The 24,802-nt window shown below is 42.0% G+C and overlaps 1 protein-coding gene and 1 pseudogene across 1 annotated transcript; both read left to right on the forward strand.

Moving 5' to 3' along the window:
• LOC18787504 lies at window positions 129-13,084 on the forward strand (annotated as a pseudogene).
• On the forward strand, window positions 18,914-21,616 carry LOC18787720 (gibberellin 20 oxidase 1). The gene is made up of 3 exons (XM_007219460.2): window positions 18,914-20,327; window positions 20,516-20,837; window positions 21,029-21,616. Exons 1-3 carry the CDS (start codon window positions 19,780-19,782, stop codon window positions 21,290-21,292), a joined length of 1,134 nt encoding a protein of 377 aa, XP_007219522.2. The 5' UTR covers window positions 18,914-19,779; the 3' UTR covers window positions 21,293-21,616.

Genomic DNA, 24,802 nt, shown 5'->3' on the forward strand with positions numbered 1-24,802 from the left:
ATGTGTACTTATGACATTAATTATTAATTAGCACATCAACTGACATGTGAACAAACTAATGTAGTTAGAAAATGTGATGGCTCTTGCATTATTTGTTGATATTTTGAGGAAAAAACCAACATACTATAATGGCCCAATTCCAATCCCAAGACCTCCCACAACTCCTGATTATTCACCCTCCAGCATTCTTCACTCATTTCCAATCTGAGTTATCCAAAAAGTTCCATATCCTCCATGCAGGGGAGTCACCACTCCCTCTAGACCAGTACTTGACCACCTATGCAGGTTCAGTCCAAGCCATGCTTTGCTACCATGCCACTCAGGTCAATGAGGACCTCCTCTGGCTGCTACCGGCACTGAAACTTGTTTTGACCTGCACTTCTGGTGTCAACCACATCGATGTTGTAGAGTGCAGGCGGCGTGGAATTGCCATAGCCACTGCCAGAAGTGTGTACTCAGAAGATGCTGATATTGGTGTTGGTTTGTTCCTTGATGTGCAGAGAAAAATTTCAGCAGTAGATCGGTATGTGAGGCAAGGGCTTTGGACTAGCAAAGGAAATTACCCTCTTGGTTCCTAGGTCACTACACGTCTCTCACCAACATTGTTTTTCTTTTTCTTTTAAGGATTGACTAATGTTTTGTTTCTCTTTTTGGAATATGTTAGTTGTGTTAGGGGATCACGATCTTTAGTTGCATCGATATTGTCTCTAACTTGATCACAAAAACTCTTGCTCTAATTATTGCTTAACTTTTTTTTTTTTTCCATTTTATAATTAATACTGGTAATGAAATTCAGTTAGGAGGAGGCAAGCGAGTTGGCATTGTTGGATTAGGAATCATTGGCTTGGAAGTTGCAAAGAGACTAGAGGCCTTTGGCTGCAGGGTCTCATACAACTCAAAGAGCAAAAAGCTATCTGTGGGAACCTAATTAAATCAAACCCTAGGTCAAATAATTCCTACCATTTGGGGATTATTTGACCAAATTGGGAGTCAATCAACCTAATTAGGAGTTACTCAGTTTAATTGGGAATTATCCAATTAAATTGAACGTTACCTAATTAGGTTGAGATTTGATTTGGTTAATTACCACGATCCCCAATTAAATGAGAAGATACCTAATTGAATCGGGATTTGATTTGATACCTACCACAATTAGGGATTTGATTTACCCTAATAAATCAAATCCCTAATTAATCAAATCAATCCCAAAAAGGGGAGGAATAATTCCCTTCCTTCTACGGAATTATTCCTCAGAAACCCTAGCCTCCGAGACTACTATAAAAGCATAGCCACACACAATGGTGGAGGTACGTCAGAATTACTACTAAAATCTCTGCAGAAAATTCCTCTCAAACCCTAACCACCTCCTCTCTTTCTCTCTTTTAAATAAGGCTCCGGCCGCCCGATTTATATTATAAACACATCCCGTACCCTAATTTAGCTATCGTTTCTCTAAAGATCGATTGAACTGACTTAGGCATCGGAGGGCCTTTGGCCAACACCCCCCGGGTGTGGTCTTTTACTCCGATCTGTTTCGCAGGGAGAAAGAGAGGCGGAGAAGACGAAGGAATCTTGGGCGAATATTCTCCCGTGAGATTATTTGCACAAACAAATTGGTGCTTTCATTGAGAGCACGAGGTATACTCAACGCGTGCTCAAGGAATCCGTTCCTCCTATTTTCCAATCCACCGAAGCCTTCCAAACAACCATGGTTGGAAGCATGAACACGAGAGGCAAAGCCGCCGCGATGGCTAGATCCGCGACGACCCAAAGCCACTCCACCCACGATCCCGCGATCGACATGGTGGCACCGCCACCTCTCACCACCGCACCGGCCACCGCCGCCGAACATGGTGGAACTTCCAATCAAGGTGGACTCGTTACCACCGCCGACCTAGGGCCGGTCTTGGAACAACTCCAAGCATTCCCTTCATTGCCTCCACGCGCGACGCACGCTCCTGCATACACCTTCGGTGAAAACCTAGCCCGTGTGCAGTTGGGCTCCGCACACTTCTCTCCTCCCGATCCACGAAGTCAAGCAGACCTTAATCTAAGAGTTGACCAGCTAGCTCAGAGAATGGACGACCAAAGCGATCTAATGAGGCAGCTCATCAACCAAATAGGCTTTGCTCAAAACCTTGGCCTTGGACAACCGGGCGAGGAGAGAAGAATGGACGAACGCGCCGGCAGACGACTCGACGTCCGTGCCCGCTTGGGCCCGCAGGGAAATGTACATCAAAGGCTAGGCCCCCAAGAAAGTCAGCTAAACAACTATCGCCACGAGGATCGCGAAGAAAGGCGCTCAGCTGTCAACTCACAGAGAAGCGCTCTCGAAAGGCTAGGCCCCCAGGGAGGCCAGTTGGACAACCCTCACAATGAGGACCATGAGGAAAGACGCTCCGTTACTCACTCTCGGAGAACCAATTCTCGTCGACAAGCTACAGAGAATCTTTCGCAGGCGCAGTCCACCAACACTCCAACTAGGCAGCCCAGGCGAGAAGGTCGACTCTCGGAGGACAATGAGGAAGTCAGTCAATATCGTGGAGGTCGCCAACGTGACCGACCAGCAATGTGCGCAGAAGACGTTGAGAAGCTCGTGAATGACCGACTTCGAGACTTGAAGACCGGAGGAAACTTCGAGGATTCACTACGTAAGGAGATGGACCAGGTGAGCTCTACGCCTTTCACCCTCGATATCGAGCAGGCCGCTCACCCGAAGCGATTCTCGACGCCCTCGTTCATACACTTCAAAGGGGATTCCGATCCCGAGAGCCACTTAAAACACTTCAAAAGTGTTATGATCCTCCACCAGGCTGACGACGCGCTAATGTGCAAGGTATTTACGATAACCTTGCGAGGAGCAGCCCAAGACTGGTTCCACACCCTACCATCCAGATCAATCAGCAGCTTCAAGGAGCTAGCTTACGTGTTCACCAAAGAATACACCTCTTACCGGACAATCAAGAAGAACCCTGACCATCTGTACAACCTGCGCAAGAAGTCTACAAAGCAGGAAGATCAGCCAACTAAGCGGGCAGGCCAAAAAGGCGACGGATTTAACAACCAAAACAAAGACAAGCGCAGGTCGCGCCCACAAGGGGAGGCTACGGCAGGAGAGAACTACACAAAGTTCACCATCCCCATACATCAAATCTTAGCCCAAGTGAAGAACAAACCTTGGGTAAGAAGGCCACCACCCTTGAAGGGAGATCCGGACAAGAGGGACACTAGCAAATACTGTGCCTTCCACGGGACGCACGGACACACGACGAACAACTGCTTCGCTTGGAAAGCGCATCTTGAAGAACTCGTGAGAGAAGGCCACTGCACTGAATTCGTTGCGAAGCAGGCCATCCAACGGATTGAAGATCGAGACACCGCCAAGGAGCCGCCTCAGAAGGTCATAAGGATTAACACAATCCTAGCCGACTCCGAGGAGTCTGGGCTGACCAGCAAGGAAAAGAAGAGGAAGATCAAACAGGCCACTGTGATCTCTCAAGTCTCGACCGACCTTCCACTAGCAGAAGACGATCCTGTGATCGGCTTCCAAAAGAAAGATCTGAACGGCCTCGACACGCCACATAACGACGCCCTTGTCATCAGCATTCAAATCGCTCAGGCCATGATCGACCGAATCCATGCAGATGAGGGCAGCGCAGCCAATATCCTGCAACTGGCGGTCATCCAACAGATGGGCTTGGAGACAAAGATCAACAAGTTAGCTAGATCGCTGACTGGCTTTAATGGTGCGACAACGGTTACCGTGGGCACGATAGACCTCGATGTCTACTCCCCACCTGTGATTAGTCTGCAAACATTCATGGTCATTAATGAGGTCTCACCCTACAACGGCATCCTGGGCAGACCATGGATTGGCAAGATCAATGCCATAACCTCCGCCACACATCAAAAAATTCGGTACCCAATCCCAGGGGGCGGTGTCGGCCAAATCAACAGCGATCAAGCAATGGCAAGGAAATGCTCCGCCCAAGGGCTGAAGAAGGGCAAACAAGCTCAGTTTCTCCCTGTGAGCCAGGCAGATCTGGAGGAGGTAGAGCAACCGAATCTTGCTATCTTATAGCAATCAAAGCGTCAGGACCAAGCCGAGGAAATCCGTCCAGAGGTCTTTCCGGCAGAAGGATGGAAACCCGAGGAGGACGTCGAGTTAATACCCTTGGATCCTGACCAGCCAGACAGGAAAGCGCGGATCGGCTCGCGCTTAAGCCCAGAGGAGAAGGTGGAGCTTACCACATTCCTCCAGAGCAACAAAGACATGTTCGCATGGTCGCCATCAGACATGCCTGGCATCGACCCAAACATCATCTGTCATCGACTCCACGTCAACCCCGCGTGCAAGCCAGTGGCGCAGAAGAGACGCAACTTCGCACCCGAGCGAGTCGCTATCATCGAAGCCGAGATTGACAAACTCCTAGCTGCCGGCTTCATCGAAGAGGTCTCCTACTCAGAATGGCTTGCCAACGTTGTCTTGGTGGCAAAACAAGAAAAGGGCAAATGGAGAGTTTGCGTCGACTACACAGACCTCAACAAGGCATGCCCTAAAGACAACTTCCCATTGCCGAGAATCGACCAACTCGTGGATTCCACTTCTGGAAATCAGCTGCTCAGCTTCATGGACGCCTACTCCGGCTATAACCAAATCCTGATGCACGAAGATGACAAGGCGAAAACTTCTTTCATCATCGAGAGAGGGACCTACTGCTACAAGGTCATGCCCTTTGGGCTGAAGAACGCCGGAGCAACCTATCAAAGGCTTGTAAATAAAATCTTCAAGGAGCAGATCGGCAAAACTATGGAGGTCTACGTGGATGACATGCTGGTCAAAGCCCCAAAACGTGCAGATCACATTGGAAATCTTGCTGAGTCATTCAGCTTGCTCCGCCAGTATCGCATGAAGTTGAATCCAAGTAAATGCACGTTTGGTGTATCCTCTGGCCGATTCTTGGGATACCTAGTCACGCAACGAGGTATCGAGGCACACCCACGTCAAATCAAAGCCATTCTCGAGATGAAATCGCCCTCCACGGTGAAGGAAATACAAAGTCTGACGGGCAGAGCAGCGGCCCTCAACCGATTCCTCTCGAGATCAACTGACAAGTGCAAACCATTCTTCAAAGCTTTGAAGAAAGGACAAAGAGACAAATGGGACGAGGAGTGCGAAATAGCTTTCCAGAGTCTGAAGACTTACCTCGCCTCACCTCCTCTGCTCTCAAAACCAGTCCCTGGTGAGGACTTGTTTGTATACCTGGCAGTGTCCAACTCAGCTATTAGTTCAGCTCTCATCCGAGAAGAGCTGGGGGCCCAACATCCGGTATTCTACACGTCAAAAGCTCTCCTCGATGCAGAAACTCGCTACCCGAAGTTGGAGAAACTTATTTTGGCTCTTGTAGTTTCTGCGAGAAAGCTGCGACCCTACTACCAAGCTCATCGAGTCATCATCATGACCGACTTTCCTTTGAGATCAATTCTCCACAGCCCTGATGCTTCTCAGCGACTCATGAAGTGGGCTATAGAGCTAAGCCAATATGACCTCCTCTACCGGCCAAAAACTGCAATAAAAGCCCAGGCTTTAGCAGACTTCGTCGTAGAATTCACCCCGTCAGCCGAAAAAGAGAAGTTGGTCAACCAAAAGAAGGAAATTTCAGAAGCAGACGGGACCTCCGAAGAACCTAGCCAACCCAGAGACATGTGGCAGTTGCGCGTAGACGGAGCGTCGAACCAAAAAGGAGCTGAAGCAGGAGTCGTCATCACCACTCCAGATGGAACCCTGTTGGAGCAAGCTATTACGCTTGGCTTCCCGGCCTCGAACAACGAGGCAGAATACGAGGCATTGCTCGCCGGCCTACGCTTGGCAAAAGAGCTCGCAATCAAAAAGCTAGCCATCTACTCAGACTCACAATTGATCACAAATCAAGCCTCAGGGGAATACATGGCAAAACACCCAAGGATGATCTTGTACCTTGACAAAGTCCAAGAGCTATTGAAGGCATTTCCCACCTTCACCATCCAACAAGTGCCTCGGGCAGAGAACGCTCATGCAGACGCACTGGCAAGCCTAGGATCAGCGCTGGATACCCAGTTCAGACGCTCCATCCCGGTCGAACACCTTGACCGACCAAGCATTGAAGAAATAGAGCTAATCGATACCATGCAGATTGACGAGGACTCCAGTTGGCAAGACCCCCTCATCGACTATTTGACGAATGGAAACCTGCCAACGGACAAGTCCGAAGCTAGAAAGGTCCAGCAGAAGGCCGCGAGATACTACATGCACGGCAACAAGCTCATCCGCAGATCATACTCTGGCCCTCATCTCACCTGCATAAAGTACCCTCAAACACTTGAGGTTCTCTGCAAAATTCATGACGGCGAGTGTGGCAACCACTCTGGGGGCAGGTCGCTCGCCCAGAAAGCTCTAAACATAGGCTACTTCTGGCCTACCATGCGTCACGACTCCGCTGAATATGTCAAGAAGTGTGATCGCTGTCAGCGATTCAAGCCGATCCCTAACCTGCCTGCCGAAGTCTATCATCCGCAAAACAGCCCATGGCCGTTTATGCAATGGGCCATCGACCTAGTGGGTCCCTTGCCACCAGCGCCCGCCAAGAAAGAAATGATGATCGTCGCCACCGACTACTTTACTAAATGGATCGAGGCCGAAGCTCTATCCTCTACTAAAGAAACCGATGTGGAGCGATTCATCTGGAGAAACATCATATGCCGGTTTGGCTGCCCACAGTCGCTGGTTACCGACAATGGCTCACAGTTCATTGGCAAGCAGATCACCGCCTTTTTTGCAAAATACAAGATCAAGCAGCACTTGTCCACCCCGAGGTATCCACAAGGAAATGGACAAGCCGAGGCATCCAACAAAGTCATATTAGACTGCTTGAAGAAAAGGCTGGAAGGCGCCGAAGGAAAATGGGTGGATGAACTCCCCGGAGTACTATGGGCTTATCGCACCACCAAACGAAGATCGACTGGTGAAACCCCATTCTCCCTCGCCTATGGAACGGAAGCGATTATACCACCTCACATCACTGTCCCCCCCATAAGCTTGGAAGTGGGCAGTGTTGATCAGAACTCCGAGCAGATGAGGCTTAACCTCGACTTACTTGAAGGCGAACGTGAGAAGACCATTATCCGGGTCGCCTCTTATCAGCAGCAGTTGAAGTCTTACCACGACAAAAGAGCTAAGGTCAGACAGTTTCAACCAGGCGACCTCGTGCTAAGAAAGGCTTTCATCACTGCACCGAGACCAGGGTCAAAAAAGATGAATCCTAACTGGGAGGGTCCTTACATGATCAGCCGGTCTGGGTGCAGAGGAAGCTACACACTCGACACTATGGAGGGGAAGGAAATACCACGACAATGGAATGTTCACCATCTTCGAAAGTATTATCCGTAGCACCTCCTCCTGACTGCTAAGAAGTTCTAAGTTTTGTACCAAGTTGTTTCCATTTTCGAATAAAGGACTGTAATCTTATGAATATCAATATAAGTTCAGTTTCTCATTCCAAAATGTCTCATCTGCCCACAAAATACAAACATTTGCCCATAAGCAGCGTCCTTCGGGAGACGCAGGGTACGCCAGGAATTTCCTAACGGAGATATCCAAGTTCCTATCCGTTTCCTAAGGGAGGCAGGATGGCCACACATTTGCCCATAAGCAGCGTCCTTCGGGAGACGCAGGGTACGCCAGGAATTTCCTAAGGGAAATATCCAGGTTCCTATCCATTTCCTAAGGGAGGCAGGATAGACACACAGTTGCCCATAAGAAGCGTCCTAAGGGAGACGCAGGATGACGACAAAACGCGTCCGTTTGGAGACGTAGCCCGCTAAAAAAGCGTCCTAAGGGAGACGCAGGGTGCGCCAGGGGTTTCTTAAAAGGAGGTCGCCATGCTTCCTGCGGGAAATATCCAGGTTCCTATCCGTTTTCTAAGGGAGGCAGGATAGTCACACAGTTGCCCATAAGGAGCGTCCTAAGGGAGACGCAGGGTGACGACAAAACGCGTCCGTTTGGAGACGTAGCCCGCTAAAAAAGCGTCCTAAGGGAGACGCAGGGTGCGCCAGGAGTTTCTTAAAAGGGGGTCGCCATGCTTCCTGCGGGAAATATCCAGGTTCCTATCCGTTTCCTAAGGGAGGCAGGATAATCACGTAGTTGCCCATAAGTAGCGTCCTACGGGAGACGCAGGGCGACGACCAAGGCATCCTACGGGATGTGCAGAATACACCCGGAGTCCCTCAAGGGGGACCCTGGTACTCGCCAACTTCCTAAGGGAAATCATCCTAGAGATGTGCAGAACACACCCGGAGTCCCTCAAGGGGGACCCTGGTACTCGCCAACTTCCTAAGGGAAATCATCCTAGAGATGTGCAGAACACACCCGGAGTCCCTCAAGGGGGACCCTGGTACTCGCCAACTTCCTAAGGGAAATCATCCTAGGGGATGTGCAGAACACACCCGGAGTCTCTCAAGGGGGACCCTGGTGCTCACCAACTTCCTAAGGGGAATCTTCCTACGGGATATGCAGTGCATGCCCGGAGTCCTTCAAGGGGGACTCAGGTACTCGCAAATCTCTAAAGGAGGACGTGCAATCAAAACATAGGCTGGTTACTCAAGCAGTTCACAAGTCAAATATGCAAGTCGAAGTTGGAAAATGTAACTGAAATTTCCATAACAAACAGACCAACCGGCCAAGTTTAACAAAAAGAAGATGGTCAAATACAGACCAATTATTCTAAACAAAAAACTACAAAAGCTGAAAAGAAACAAAAAAGAGTCTTCGTCTACTTGGAGACGCCAGCAGAAGACTTCTAAGCTGCAGCCTCTTCGGCATCCACCTGACTAGCTACGTCTTCAGCAACTCCATCTGCCTGAACCGTGACATCTGCCATCATCTCGTCTACTGCATCTACCTCTGCTTCATCCTCTCCGGTTACCTGCTCTCCAAATCTCCCTTCCATAGGGGGTGAGTCGGGGCAGAGCATCTCGATGTCTACATCGTCAATCGCATACAAGGAATCAGTCCCATTTGCGCAATGCAGGTAGCCCAACTTGTACGCATCTATGGTGGCTTCAGACTTGGATTCTTTGGCAGACTTATGATAGGCATGAAACCTAGCCAGGAGTTTGTCATAGCTAAGGGAGATGTCCGCATTCTTGCGCTCAAGACGAAAGAAGGCATCTTTTCGACTAGCCAAATCAGCAGCGGAAGAGTTGAGCTCGGAATCCTTCTCGGAAAGGGAGCTTTTCAGCCCAGATATCATCGCCCTCAAATCAGACGTCTTCTTCTCATAGCGGGCCTGCTCGGCGGAAAGCTGGCTGGCCAATTCAGCATTCTTCTTCTCCAACTCGCTGAGCTGGGCAGAAGAGGGGGCAACAGCAGATGAGTTCCGAATAGTCTCAGCAGCAAAAATCAGTCCTTTTTGAATCAGATGGAATGACGCTTCCCTTTGTTTTTCCAAGGAAAGACACGAGAAAGTGCCAAGATCGCCAGCCTGACGGATGTGATCGACCAACTCAGCACAGGACGACGGATTTGATAGGAAGTTCGTCTTGAGCAAATCAGATACGCATGCATCCCCTACAGAGCTAGGCTTGTTCACCTTATGACCAACTGCCGACGTGGAGGAAGAACCCTTAACCCGGGCAGATGACTCTCTCATCTTCTTAGCCTCCGCTAACTTCATTTCCAAAGGAGTAAATAATGCTGGATCATGAGCAGACCTCCCGTTTCGATCTCCATCTTTTGACCGATGCAGACGACTTGAACTTCTAGGAGGAATGTCTGCATCTCTTTGACGCTCGACAGAACTAGGTCGGGCACGAGCCGTTTCACGAAACATATCATGGTTGTCGAGCATGTCAGCAGGAGGCTCAGGTGGAACACCCCGAATACCGCGCATACCACCAACCTTCGTGCTATCTGCACCCACAAGATGCTTGACCCTGGCAGATGATGAGGGAGCAGACCCCACTTGAGTCTTCTCAGCAGAAGGAAGCCTTGGTTTCTTCCTCGATGGAGACCCATCCTTCGCATGCGAAGAAGTAGCTTCACCTCTTGAAGGTTTGGCAGCAACTTTTCTCTTTGAGAGAGATTCAGCAGAACATTCTTCCTGTCCGCCAAGCAGATCATCAGGGTCAGGACCGTTCTGCTTCCACTTTTCGACATCCTCGGCAGGGGGCAGACCACCGTCTTCCTCCCGGTACTCACTCAACAGCCAGCGCCACTCGCGAAACCTTAGAGGGATGTTCAAAGCACGGCGGACCTTAGCCATGTCCGGCCCAAGCTCCAATTGCTTGCTGATGTCACTCACTGCAAGCAGAAGACAGAAGTTAGTCAGCCACACTTCAAGAAATTCAAATAAAAAGGGCGCATCAAAAATTGCAAAGAGACATACCGTCGCAATAGGTGATAGGAACAAGTGGGCCGTCACCAACGTCGCCTTCCCACCGTCCGCTGACCTCCAACACATCGTCATGCCAAGCGTGATCTCCTTGACTAAGACTGTTGAACAACTTGGCCTTATAGACGCGAACTTGGGCATACCGCTCAAAGTGCCTCACTTCGAAAAAATAAAAGAACTCTCGCACCGTCAGCTCCAACGCGAAGAAACGACTCAGATTCTCGAAGCACATGATCGCCCGATAAGCATTTGGAGTACATTGGCTCGGGGCACACCCCATGGCGCAGAACACCTCCTTGAAAAGCTTTGACAGCGGGAATTTGAAGCCCAAGGAGAAGTAAAAAGGACGGAAGGTGATGATCCTAGCATCAAGATCATTCGCGTCCACCAAAGGCTCATTGTCCTTCCGAGACTTCAATAGCTTGACTCGCACGTCATCTGGAATGGCAGACGCATAAGCAGCCCGCCACTTCTGGAACTGAGCATCAGTCGTGACGCGGTGCAGGTTGGCCACGAACTTCTTGCTGTGCACTATGGAGCCTCCCCATAAATACAAAGGGACCTGAGAACTTGGAGCCTTGCTACCATCTCCGGAAGACATGGTTGATCAACAAGTAGCTACAAAAAGAAAAAATTCTACATGTTAGAATGCGAAAAAAAAAAAAAAAAAAAAATGAAGCTGCTTGGATCAGCCCAGGTCAAAAGGAATCAGCCCAGTAGCTGCTCCAGCACGGAGGCCCACATCGGCAAGACCAGCCCCAGCGCGCGCCGTGGCCCAACTCGATCGAAGCCCAGCTCCTCCCAGCACGTGGCCCAGCGCCTCCTGCCCAGCAGCGTCTCCAGGCCACTGCTCCGAAGCCCAGCGCCTTGGGCTTGGCTCTTCCACGCGTAGCCCACATCTCGCGCCAGGCCCAGCATCTCCATGTCTCAGCTGCAGCCTGCCTGCTTCAGCAAGAGCCCAAGTGACGTGCTGGCCCGATTTCGGTTCAGCTCCAGTGCAGGGCCTCACGCCACCTTCTTCCAGCTCCTGGCCCAGCGACTCCAGACCTCCAATGCGAACCCAAAGTGCGCAGCCTCAAGTCTGCCAGCCACCCAAGTCTCCAGCCATGTTTCAAGGCATAGACATGCACTCCTTCCAGCTTCCCTTCGACTAGAAGGCATGATCCAAGCTGCCCAAAAATCGGAACAAAGAAAAAAAATAATATATATATATATATAACCCAAGTCTAATTACCTTGGGTGTACGATGAAGGCAAAAGCTCAAGAAGAAGGAAAAAATTCTCCAAGGCTTACTCTCTCTCACTAATGAAATCGGAATGGATTTTGGATGTGAAGAATAAATTGGAGGAGCCCTACATTTATAAGGATGAAAAATTCCTTGACCTACAAGGAATCGCAAATTCTTTCCAACATGGGAGTCCATAAAATTGGCAAGTCAAACACCTCCTCTACGCAGGAGCCCAAGTCCACGAAGGAAGCCCAGTTACAGCTGGACAGCCCAACGGATAAATTACATCTCCTACATGCCACCACGCGCCATGCAGAAGCTGGGGGGCATTTGTGGGAACCTAATTAAATCAAACCCTAGGTCAAATAATTCCTACCATTTGGGGATTATTTGACCAAATTGGGAGTCAATCAACCTAATTAGGAGTTACTCAGTTTAATTGGGAATTATCCAATTAAATTGAACGTTACCTAATTAGGTTGAGATTTGATTTGGTTAATTACCACGATCCCCAATTAAATGAGAAGATACCTAATTGAATCGGGATTTGATTTGATACCTACCACAATTAGGGATTTGATTTACCCTAATAAATCAAATCCCTAATTAATCAAATCAATCCCAAAAAGGGGAGGAATAATTCCCTTCCTTCTACGGAATTATTCCTCAGAAACCCTAGCCTCCGAGACTACTATAAAAGCATAGCCACACACAATGGTGGAGGTACGTCAGAATTACTACTAAAATCTCTGCAGAAAATTCCTCTCAAACCCTAACCACCTCCTCTCTTTCTCTCTTTTAAATAAGGCTCCGGCCGCCCGATTTATATTATAAACACATCCCGTACCCTAATTTAGCTATCGTTTCTCTAAAGATCGATTGAACTGACTTAGGCATCGGAGGGCCTTTGGCCAACACCCCCCGGGTGTGGTCTTTTACTCCGATCTGTTTCGCAGGGAGAAAGAGAGGCGGAGAAGACGAAGGAATCTTGGGCGAATATTCTCCCGTGAGATTATTTGCACAAACACTATCTTTGCCATACCCTTTCTATTCCAATGTTCATGAACTTGCAGCCAATAATGATGCCCTCATCATATGTTGTGCATTGACAGACCAAACCCACCACATGATCAACAAGGAAGTCTTATCTGCAATGGGAAGAGAGGGAGTGATCGTTAACGTTGGACGAGGGGCTATTGTTGATGTGAAGGAATTGGTGAGGTTTTTGGTGCATGGAGAGATTGGAGGTGCTGGTTTGGATGTGTTTGAGAATGAGCCTCATGTTCCTAAAGAGCTCGTTGCTTCGGACAATGTCGCTCTGTCCCCCCATAAGGCTGTTCATACTACAGAATCTTTCCAAAGTTCAAATGAATTCATACTTGCCAACTTGGAAGCTTTCTTTTCAAATAAACCTTACTCTACACACTGAGGGAGAGGAATTCGAACTCGTACCTCGAGTCTAGTGTATGAGTAAATACTCTTAACCATGAGAACAAGATCTGACTTTTTTTTCTTCTTCATTACGTATTAGTAAACTATGTGTTCTTGTAGAAGTGATTAATTTATCAGAAGTTATGAACATTGGTGACAATAAATAATTGCATATGAATATGATATGATCTCATTTGGATTAGCAAAAGAAGGCATATATGTTTTGTTGGTTGTCCACATTAACTTGGAATTGACCCGGGTCTGGGCTGGGTTGTTAGGTAGGCTCTGCTGCGGTTGGGCTCTGCTCCCTTTTGTCTTCTATCGGAAGGCACAAAGAGTTATAGGTCTGGGCTTTGGGTTGGGTCGAACTAACCCTGAATATTCAATGGTTAGGAATGCCAAATGGAATTAACCTTGGATTGGGTTGGATTAAATAGAAGGCCTAATTTCAATTAAGATAGATTGCCCAATGCATAAAAAGGGCACTAACGAACGAATTGATAAAATGTGAGATTTTTTTATTCATATGGGGTGTTCGTCGCTTCGAAACCACTGATAAAAAAAAACATATATATATATATAAATTATCATAAAATCGGATTGAATCTTGAACACCCCTACACTTGATCTAAAACATTTAAAAACAAGAGCTCTATATAAAGTACCCAATAACAGAAAGATATGGAACCAATCAATTTTGATGAAAAGGGGTTAAATGCCATACACTGATGAGAACAGAAATCATGAAACTGCGGCACTAGTTTTTGTTTTTCCAATCATTGTCTACATTAAACTAATCACAAAGCACGACATAAACTAATGTGTTTGTAGAAATCGCTAGTGATTAGCTAAGCTAGCTAGAGCCATTGAAACGACAATGCTTCTTCTAAATGATTCTTTAATCCAAAATTATGAATTCAGTTACTTCGTGGAAATCGCTAGTGATGCTATTTTTGTTTTTTCTTTCATTCTTTAATTACTTGCATGTATGTGCATGCCGTTTCTTATTATGACAAAGATGCTTCAAAGAAATTTTTGTTGATACAAACAAAATTTTATTTTAATCTAATTCAAATTATGAGGAGGGGGATTCAAACTCGAGCGCAAAATGGAGAGCATATCCACTCTAGTCAACTTGGCTAAACCCATATTTATGCTTCAACCAAATTTTTTATAACACTTGTAAAGAAAATGCGCAATTAATTACAAGTAAATCCGCAATTAATTATTATATATTTTGCGGTTGTGCATCTCAACTCTAGTTTTGACTTTAGAATAAATTAAAAATCCCAAAATTATTAGATTTTTTTCTTTTTAAAATTTTCCCCAAAATTAGAAGTTTATAAGCATCTACGTTAAACATGGATAATTTAATATACATTAAAGAATTTTTGGTGGTTACGATAGAGGTTGCATGTAGCCCTCTTTCTAGGATATTATTGGCACCTTGAAACCTCTATATGTCTCTTTGTTAGCTTTATCTGTCTTGGGTCCAAATCAATATCAGTATCTGATAAGACAATGGCAAATATATAAACCCCCCCAGTTATGGAAATGGACGAAAAACATCTTCTTTTTCAAAGACAATGTTTGCCATGTGATCAGATGAAAACCAAACATGAAAAATTATTATCTACATAGATTGCGGATCATACTAATTGTCTAACGTGATTATAGAACAAGATTATATTATGTGATGAGAGAAATAGACACAAAGTTACAACCGGTTGTAACCAAGCTAGAAATTTTCCAAATCGACATTTCCTGAGGAAAGAGAAGGTTAAGGCACGCTTGCCTATTTTTGAAAGAAATTATACAAAAACAGTTTACAATGCAAATCATGCAAACCATTATAGAACAAATTTAGGCTTTTCCTTTTTCTTTTTTTTTAAATAAAGTTATTGCCCTGACTCATGTCTCATGCTCATAGCCGGCCAATTTATCTTATTTTATTTAGCAAACGACAATATTTAGGCTCAATATTGTCTTTTGGTCCCGAATTTTTTCATAATTACAATTCCTTTCCTCTCATAAATAATCATATACCTTTTGGCTTTTGTTAACAAAAATTTGCATCCCAGGATCTTACGAAAAGCATGTTATGAATTGAAAATTAATCAAACAAAAGAAACTAACACTCTGATTCAATTGCTCTCTCCCTCTGTGAGTCTTAAAGGAAAACTCCATAGAGGGGGAAGAGGAAGAAGCGTCATTGCCCTTCCTCCCCCTCCTATCTTCTCGTCTTTTCCTTTTAGCTTCATGAATAAGTCCATTGGGGGGGTTTGAATAAAAGCCCCTTGTGGTGGTTTCTTTTGAGTCACAGTTAGATTGAAGTTTCCCATCACCCTTTTCAGTCTATGTTCTCAATCAAATCCTGCTCCCAAAATTCGCTCCCTGACGTCGCTCATGTTCTCTAAATTTGACTCTACATCGTCTTTGATGGAGGTTGTTGCAAATCACCCAATTGTTCTTTGGTAAAATTGTTGTTTTCGTTTATTTGTTCGCTCTTATGCACATGTAGATTGCTGGAAATTATATTTTTTTCCAGATCTATTATGAAGGCGCTTCATCAGGTGGTGGTAGTAGGGTTCGTCTAGGCTCATGAGTTATTTTAGGATTTTGGTTATGTTGGGTTTGTGGACTTTGTTTGGGCTTATGGTTAATTGTGGTGATGTAGGCTAGTAGTTTTAGTGCGGCTTTTGTCCACGTTAGTTGCATTTTTAGCATGTTAGTTTGTTACCCTCTTGGTACTGGTATTTTAGATGTCTTATTGATGTCTTTGATTGTACCGTTGAAGTTTATCTAATGAAGTTTCTATTTGATCCCCTAAAAAAAAAACTCCGATTCAATTCACCTTCTTCTTTAACAAAATAAATAAAGAAATTACCTAGCATAAAAATTAAGAAAAATAATTTAATACAGTCATATATTAATTAAAAGGCAAAATTGTAACAATTGTCTATGGACTTTAATTAGATCTCATATTGTATCATTGGTTTTTCCATCAACTTCATTAAATTTTCTGTCAAAATTAAGGGCAAATTGGGAAATTCATATATATATATATATATATATCTCTCTCCCCGACGGTTTCTTCTTCCCCCATTCTCTTTTGGTGTCTGTGTGTGAAAATATATTTTTGCCCATGTCAAATAGGACTTGTCATTGCTATGTCATCATTTTTAACTGAAAATTTGATTGAGATGACGGAGGGACAATTTCTGAAAGTGGAGGCATAATTAAAGTATCATCGTAATAATTTAACAATATGAGGGACGAAATTAAAGTTTGATCTTAATCCAGGAACCATTGCTATAATTTTGCCTAATTAAAGCTCTATTAACATCACTCTCTACCGTCCAAAAGTCTATAATAATCTTGAATATATAGAGTAGGATGTGGAATTACTAGAATATTTACTATATATGTTGGTCTTATCCTGAATGGATTAATTGAAAAAATAAAATATAAATGTCCATTTGATAACCATTTCAAATTTAGTTTTTAGTTTTCATTTGTTGTGCTAAAGTTTGAAGGAAAAAGAGGGAGAATGGAAGTAAGAGTAAGAGTGAAGATGAGATTGAGAGAGAAGATGAGAGGAAAGGAGAGATGAATGAGTAATAAAAGTGAAAACGAAAACTAAAAACTGAAATATATTTGAAATTATTTTCATTTTTGTTACTTTCTCCTCCCATCTTCTCTCTTAATCTCATCATCACTCTCATTCTCACTTTCATGTTTCTCTCTATATACTATTATAAAAAATGAAAACTAAAAACTAAAATTAAAACGGTTATCAAATGAGTTGCATCCCTTCCACCAAGAAAGACTTCCATGAAATCTCCAGCCAATCATAACATAAGTGATAATATTTTTTTCTGGCATAACATTATTGGCTACGGATGACAAATAATATCTCTAAGTAATTCTCCCTTCCACTAACAGGGACTCGAAAACAGTCGATATAGAAAAGATAAGGGCAATAAGCAAGTGTTTCCTTTTCATCTATCTGTCAGGGTATTTTTGTTTTGGGATGTCATGTTGATTGATGTGAAACAAAACATTTCAAGCAACTCCTGTCGTGCATAAAAGTCATTTTGGTTTTTTTCTATATATATATACGGCTATCTGTTTATCTTAAATTAATTATTTTTCGGTCCAATGATCGAGCTACACAAAAACGTACAACCTCTTTATCAAATAAACATGTTAAATTCAATACATGACATGCATGTTGTGAAAAAAGTTATATTTAACTTATAAACATGACATAATTACGTTTTCACAATAAACATGTGAGACTTGTTACACTGTGAAAAAAGTTTTATAATACTTATAAACAACTAAGATTAGTTACATACGCAACATGCATGTGATAACTTTTTGTTTTTATTTGTGTTTTTGTTTTTGTTTTTAGGCGAATAATCGTTTTCACAATAAACATGTGAAGTTCAAAGTATAACACGCACGCATAACCTATTACAACAACAAAATTGGCATGAATTTTGCAGAAAAAAAGTTATATATAGCTGAAAATGTCATAATTACATTCTCACGATAAGTATGTGAGATCTACTACATCGTGAGAAAAGTTTTATGTTACTTATAAACAAGAAAATATTCGTTATGAAAGTAATATAAATGTGAGACTCATCACATAACAATAAAACTTGTGTGTATTTATATACATTGTAAGAGAAGTTATCGATAAGAGATTTGTATCAGAATATGGTAGGACCAACATGTCTATTGCGAAAAAAACTTATATTTAATGTATATACAGTCATTTTCACCTATCTAATAACATGTCATTTTTAAAAGGGAGAGAAGATATACATGGAAATAATGTACGTAATCAAATAGAGGAGTAGCTGTGTATTGCTTTGTCGATTACATTTTCAGCTTTCCAATGAATCAAAACGAACAAACAAACAAAAATATTGTCATGGTGAACCAGAGCCATGCAAATTTCAATTTCTGCAGCAATTGATGAGGAAGGTTGTCTTGCGTGCAGTATTTATTGCTGGACGTACACTCCAGCACAACAATGTTAATTGGCTTATATCATCTGGTTCTTACTTCAAATTACAAATTAATATAAGAAATAAATAGATAAACAAATACAATCTTGGAAAGATTTGAACATATTTTAATGAAATCAAGTAAGCCGCCATGCAATTATTTGAAAAGGGATAACTTAAGACACTTTATGACCTTTTTATTTTATTTTTTTATGTTGATGAGGTTAGTTAGCTGCCTCGTAAGCAATTAAGAGAATGAGTTTTCGGTAAACATATATCGTGATTCAAAATTTCACCAACATTGAAAAGAAAAATATCATCGGATCGAGAGTTAATTGGTGTAAGTTTTTTATTTTCCACCCTCAACTGCTTTGGAGTCGAGAAAAGACAAATGTGGCCCACCTTCCATCAAAACCCATGATCAAAAATTTGCTGAACTCTAGTTCATTCTACTTGAAGAATACTGGAGATCCCACTTTTCTGCAAACGTCGGCAGTACATGCATACACTGAAATCTTTGGTAAGTTGTCATGTCATGGAGATCATGCTCTTTGCTGGAACTTGTTTCTCCCTTTTCTCTGTTTGTGATGAAGACAAGCACAAACTTGGTGACCTTGAGGACATGTTTAATCCAGATTGGAATATATATATATATGTGTGCGTGTGTGTGTCAATACTGCTGGTATTCACTGGAAGTTAGGCTTTTTCTTTCTGCCCCAAAACACTTTATTAGTACTTGGTAACTTACCCATTAATTGCATTCAAATCATTTGCCATGTTAGCTTAATTGTTAATGAGATAGATTACAAAGGATAATATATAAGATGCTAAATTGTGTGAAGATGAAATGAAACAACACATCTAATTATGGAGATCCATAAATCATTCTGTGCCTAAATAAAAAAACCCTTTTGCAGGTTCAGACCTCTAGAATGATAGAATCTATCCCATCACAACTTGCCCAAAATGGGGTTCGCAAAAGACCAGAGGGAGTTGTCCTGTCTCATCTCCCTTCCACCTTTAATTAGTGTATCACACATGTAAAATCCTTGAGAAGCTCTAACAAATGCTAGGTTTTTTGTTTTTTTGGTGGGTCAAATAGGCAGGTAAAAGTTTCCAAGTTCAAACCCAATTGCAAAGAAAGCTAACTACGGAAAATAGCTAACATATCTTTCCAGAATGTCTGGTTGGTGGCATTAGCATCGGGGGAGAACCTATCTTATATTTCTGATAGGCCTAGAATTTTTTTTGGAAAGACTTGGGATGATCTAGACCTAGAACTCATAGATACAGTATGTATGTATGTATGTGTGTGGGTTGGGTTGGTTTTTGGGGGATGGTAAAGTTAAAATGAAAGTATTATAGCTATGGGATAAGAGACACAGAGTGAGAGAGGAATGACGCAACAGTAAAAATAATAAGATTCTAATATTTGTTTACCGACCTCCCCAATGAACAGTCTTGGCTGTTTCTCTCCACTCCCTCTCACCTTCCTTTTAAACTCTGTCCTCCTTGCTAACTCTTCCTCAATAACCAACTCTCTCTCTCTCTCTCTCTCTCTCTCTCTCTCTCTCTCTCTCTCTCTCTCTCTCTCTCTCTCTACTACAAGTACCAACCCAACAACCAACAAATAGTGCGCTTCCCCGTTCCAAAACTAAGAAGGCTGCATTATATGCTAAGCATGCCAATGCCGCCTCCTCAACATCTCCCACCAACAAATGAAGCAAAGAATGAAAATGAAGAAAACCCTTTGGTTTTTGATGCTTCAGTTGCTCAGTACCAATCCAGCATACCCTCCAAATTCATATGGCCCGACCACGAGAAGCCATGCCCTGAGCCGCCAGAGCTTCCAGTTCCTCACATTGACATGAAAGGCTTTCTCACAGGGGACACTAGGGAGGTCTCAAACGCGACTTGTTTAGTCGATGAGGCATGCAGGAAGCATGGATTTTTCCTCGTTGTTAATCATGGAGTTGATTCGCAGCTCATAGCAAAAGCTCATGAATACATGGACTTGTTCTTTGGCATGCAACTCTCACAGAAGCAAAGGGCTCAGAGAAAGACTGGTGACCACTGCGGATATGCCAGTAGCTTCATTGGCAGGTTCTCCTCCAAACTTCCATGGAAAGAAACACTTTCTTTCAGATATAGTGCTGACAGCCACTGCTCAGTCAATGACTATTTTGTGAATGTAATGGGTGAAGATTTCAAAGAAATCGGGTAAGAACACATAATCAAGAGTATAATGTTGTGCTTCTGCAATAAAAGAAATATATCTACTCAAACTAATTTCATGATCTCTATAAGTGGATTATGTCATCACTAATCACTAAACCAACAAATAATCATCATGATCTCATACATTACCAATAGCCCTTTACTTATGCAGCATATTTTTTCCCTGCTAGGAAGGTGTACCAAGAATACTGTGAAGCCGTGAGCAATCTCTCCAGTGGGATAATGGAGCTGCTGGGAATGAGCTTAGGAGTTGGCCAAGAGTATTTCAGAGAATTCTTCGAAGGAAACGATTCAATAATGAGGTTGAACTACTATCCCAGATGCCAAAAACCAGATTTAACACTAGGAACTGGGCCTCACTGTGATCCCACTTCCTTAACAATTCTTCATCAAGATCAAGTAGGCGGCCTTCAAGTGTTTGTAGATGAAAAGTGGCGCTCTGTTACTCCTAAGCCTGATGCTTTTGTTGTCAACATTGGTGATACATTTATGGTAAGTTATTTCATTTATGAATTAGGCTCAGTTTGTTTAGACAGAAAATCTTTTTCGTTTTTCCCCCTACGAAAAGTCTACAAGACTCCAACATGTGGGACAAAAACAGGACCTTCAGAAGACTTTCTACACAAAATATGAGGCATTCTTTATGGATTTGAATATATGCTTTCTCTGATGTGATTTTTCAGGCTCTATCCAATGGGATTTACAAGAGCTGCTTGCATAGAGCAGTGGTTAACAACAGAACTGTGAGGAAATCTCTTACTTTCTTCCTTTGTCCCAAAAAGGACAGGGTGGTGACCCCACCAAGAGGTTTGGTTGATTCCAAGAGCCCAAGGATGTACCCGGACTTTACCTGGCCGACTTTGCTAGAGTTTACACAGAAACACTACCGGGCTGACATGAAGACGCTGGATGCCTTCTCAGACTGGATTATAAATAAAAACAACTAACCATGAAAGAAGCACCAGGAAAAGTAGGTGTACGTAATGCTTTGGTGGGTGTTCATGGGAAAAGATGACAGAAACACCAAGAAGGGAGGAGAGGGAACTAGGCTGTTAACTAGTGTGTCATCGTCGGAGAGAATCATGTCAGTTTGGAGGCATAAATAAGTTAAGGGGCTCCATATCTTCTTAATTTTACTTTTCTGTCAATTCAACAATGAATCATTGTAATTATAATATATACTTTGTTGACCACCAAGCTGTGTTGTTATTGGACTTCCATAAACTATTCTAATTAATATCTGCATGTACAGCCGTCAACTTCCAAAGAAATTATGCCTCTCAGCTTGATATCAAAGTAAAGGAACAAATAGATAGTATTATTAAAATCTAGAACAATGTATACTTTACTATATCTTAATTACTATGAGAAATTATATGCAGGGTGAGGTTTTTCTCATTTCATCCTCACAAGTATCGACAGTGACGTGAGTTTTAACAACTAGGGTAATGTCCTTTGCTTAAGATGCACAAAGTTTTAATATATAAATTGGTGTGCATCTTTGCTTTTTACTACTTCAACAAAAAGTGAAAAATAGTTTTTAGGTAAACATTAAAGAAATACTTGTAAAGAGAACATAAGGATTAGAATTAGATTCACAACCAAGCACTATAACTATTTTATATTAGGTTTTTCTAGTTTTAATATTATCAGTTATATCTGTCTAGTTCAGCAACATTGCAATGGAGCTCAAAATCAATTCTTTGTCAAATCAATTGAAAGAACTACCATTTGTTGGTAACATGAAAGGTTACTAAATTTTGCTAAATCCTGAGTATAATCTTATTACTATTGCACATGTTTACTTACCGGAAATGGAGGAAGCCATGAATCAGGGAATTTAGATAAGAGAATCAAGGTATTGGAACCGGATCAACTACTCCCCCTAGTTGATACCATTCCCGATTTTGAGGGTATTTAATTACGAATTTTACTGTGGAATTCGCATAATATTTTATTCCTTGCTTGTTAGTAAACGCGGAAAATCAGGAATTGGAATCATTCCAATATGCATGCGTTAGTAAACAGAGGAGAAGCATATATTGGATTCATTCCAATACCCATTTCTGATAAGTAAACATTCCAAAGACCCTTTGTTAAATAAAACTGTTAGAAGACTACATAAATGTAATTAAGACATATTTTTATTAGCCTAATTTTAGCCATAATTTTTTTTAGTAAAAAGAAAACACCAACTACAAAAAAAAAATTTAAATAAATAAAATATTTTTTAAAAAAACCAACAACAACAACAATTGGAAAGCAAAGCATTACCAGAACATCCATGGCTGAAACACCAAGAATTGGGAAGAGCTCACCCCATGTCAGCTGCTGAGTACCCACGAAAACCCAAGAGCTTGAAGCCTCAGACAACAACAAAGTGAAAAGGTTGAAGCAATTCCTCAGTTGCCCAACTGAAAACCATCAAATTGAAGCCAATGCGTGAAGGACCAAAGATAGGCCAAGGCGTAGCGAAGCAGAGTGTGGAGGTCAAGCTTGTGAGCTTAAGGGCTGGAGTGGATGTCAAACTTGAGAGAGAACGATCGGGTTTTGTGAGGGAGATTTTAAAAATAAAACAAAATGAAAAAGGCCAATATTTTACTTCTTACTTTTTCAAAACCATTTTTTTAATGTCTGCCCAAATATGGTTTTGAATACCTTTTGCTTTTGGTAGTTAGAAGAAGAACAAGCAAGAATTGGGGAGTGATGGCTACTTTTACCTTTTTACCTTCTTTCATCTTGTTTTGATCTTGCAATTTAATTTGATAATTGAAATTGTTTAATTTATAAATGGATATTTAAGGCATTTTTAGATAATTAAAGGCGCCTCTGACAATGTTTAGCTAAAAAAGTTAAAGACCTCTAGGTTATAAAAGCACTTGGGAATGCATTATGGAGGAAGCACATGTTCTTCAGAAATGCACTTCTGAGAAGCACTTGGATTTTTATTAAAATTTTTGACGTGCTTCTAGTCAAAGCGCTTATAAATAGAAGTCCTTTTAAAAATAAAAATAAAACATTTCCAAACGAGCATTAAACGACTTCTAATTTGGTTGAGTTTATTCACTAATGATTCTTTAAGGATGACTTAAATAATTAACAATTTAATTATCATACGACATTGTATAATAAGAATGAGAACGATGTCGTATGAGAACGAATAATATAGAAGGGTGGTCAAGAAGTTATTAATTAGCATTCTCCAAAGAAATTATTGGTCAAGAAGTTGTGCATAAGTTGATTTTCCGCTTATCATTTCTTTTTTATAATTGTTTTCATAGGTTAGATTACATGTGGACACTGGCGGACCCATGAATTTTTTAGCGGAGGTGCAATTTTGAAAGGCTAAAAACTCTTTATGGATTGAACATCTAAGGTTTTTTTTACCTAGATTGACCTTCATGCATTCATATCATAAATGAAAAATTATTTTATGTAAAAATATTGAATAAGTATGAAAAATGGTTTTTCGGAATAATCATTTTCTCAAGATAATTTTTAGCGGATTTTATTCCTTACACATCAAATAAGAAAACTTCATTTTATGGGATTTTAGTAAGAAGTGTATATTGACTTAATGAGCCATCATTTTTAGCCTAAATCGTATTTTGCACTAAAATCGATTTTTCATATTTTGATTGGGTGGAAATATAATTTTTTAGTATTTTTATTTGAATCCAAATGGGAGTTACTTCTTTATTTACATTGTAAACTTAAATAAATAAAGTAATATAAAAATAAATAAAAGTAAAATGACAAAGACTTTGTATGCATTGCTCAACAAACTAATATGGAATCATGATCTCATTATCAAAGTTTGAACTTCCCTTAAGAATCCATTACTACTCAGCAGTGGGGTTCTTACATATCTCTCTCTCTCTCTCTCTCTCTCTCTCTCTCTCTCCCCAACACAACTTGGTGGAGCACATCACATAAAATCACCTTACTCAGTAAATCCTTGTTGAAAGATTTGTGGCTTTTTTAGAAATCCATAAAACAAATCTTGTATTTGCTGTTGAAAAAATCTCTTGTGCACTAATTCAATAATTGATCAACCCAAACATTTGGCAAACAATGCAATGTCTTCCACTACCAAAAAACTCATAGGCTTATGTGTTCCATTGGCTTTTGTGCATAGAATCTAGGGCAAGAAAATTCCAATTATATTAGAGTGGTCAAGAACAGGGAGTTTGAACTTTTAAACCAGTTAGGAGTTTAGCACAAAAGAAAGTACAATTAGAGATCATATGTGAGAATCTCCCACTGGACCAAAAAAAAAGAAAAGAATATTCTGAAAACTCAGTTGTCCCTTAATATCATTTGACCAAGTGTACCATAAAATAAATAGATTTTTTTTATTTAAAAAAAAAAAAAAAAAGAAGAAGAAGAAGAAGAAGAAGAAAAAAACAGCAAACAAAGAGATGGTTTTGTGACAAATGTCATTATTCTAGAAAAAG

Source organism: Prunus persica, chromosome G2, assembly GCF_000346465.2.
Source record: "Prunus persica cultivar Lovell chromosome G2, Prunus_persica_NCBIv2, whole genome shotgun sequence".
NCBI classification, from domain to species: Eukaryota; Viridiplantae; Streptophyta; class Magnoliopsida; order Rosales; family Rosaceae; genus Prunus; species Prunus persica.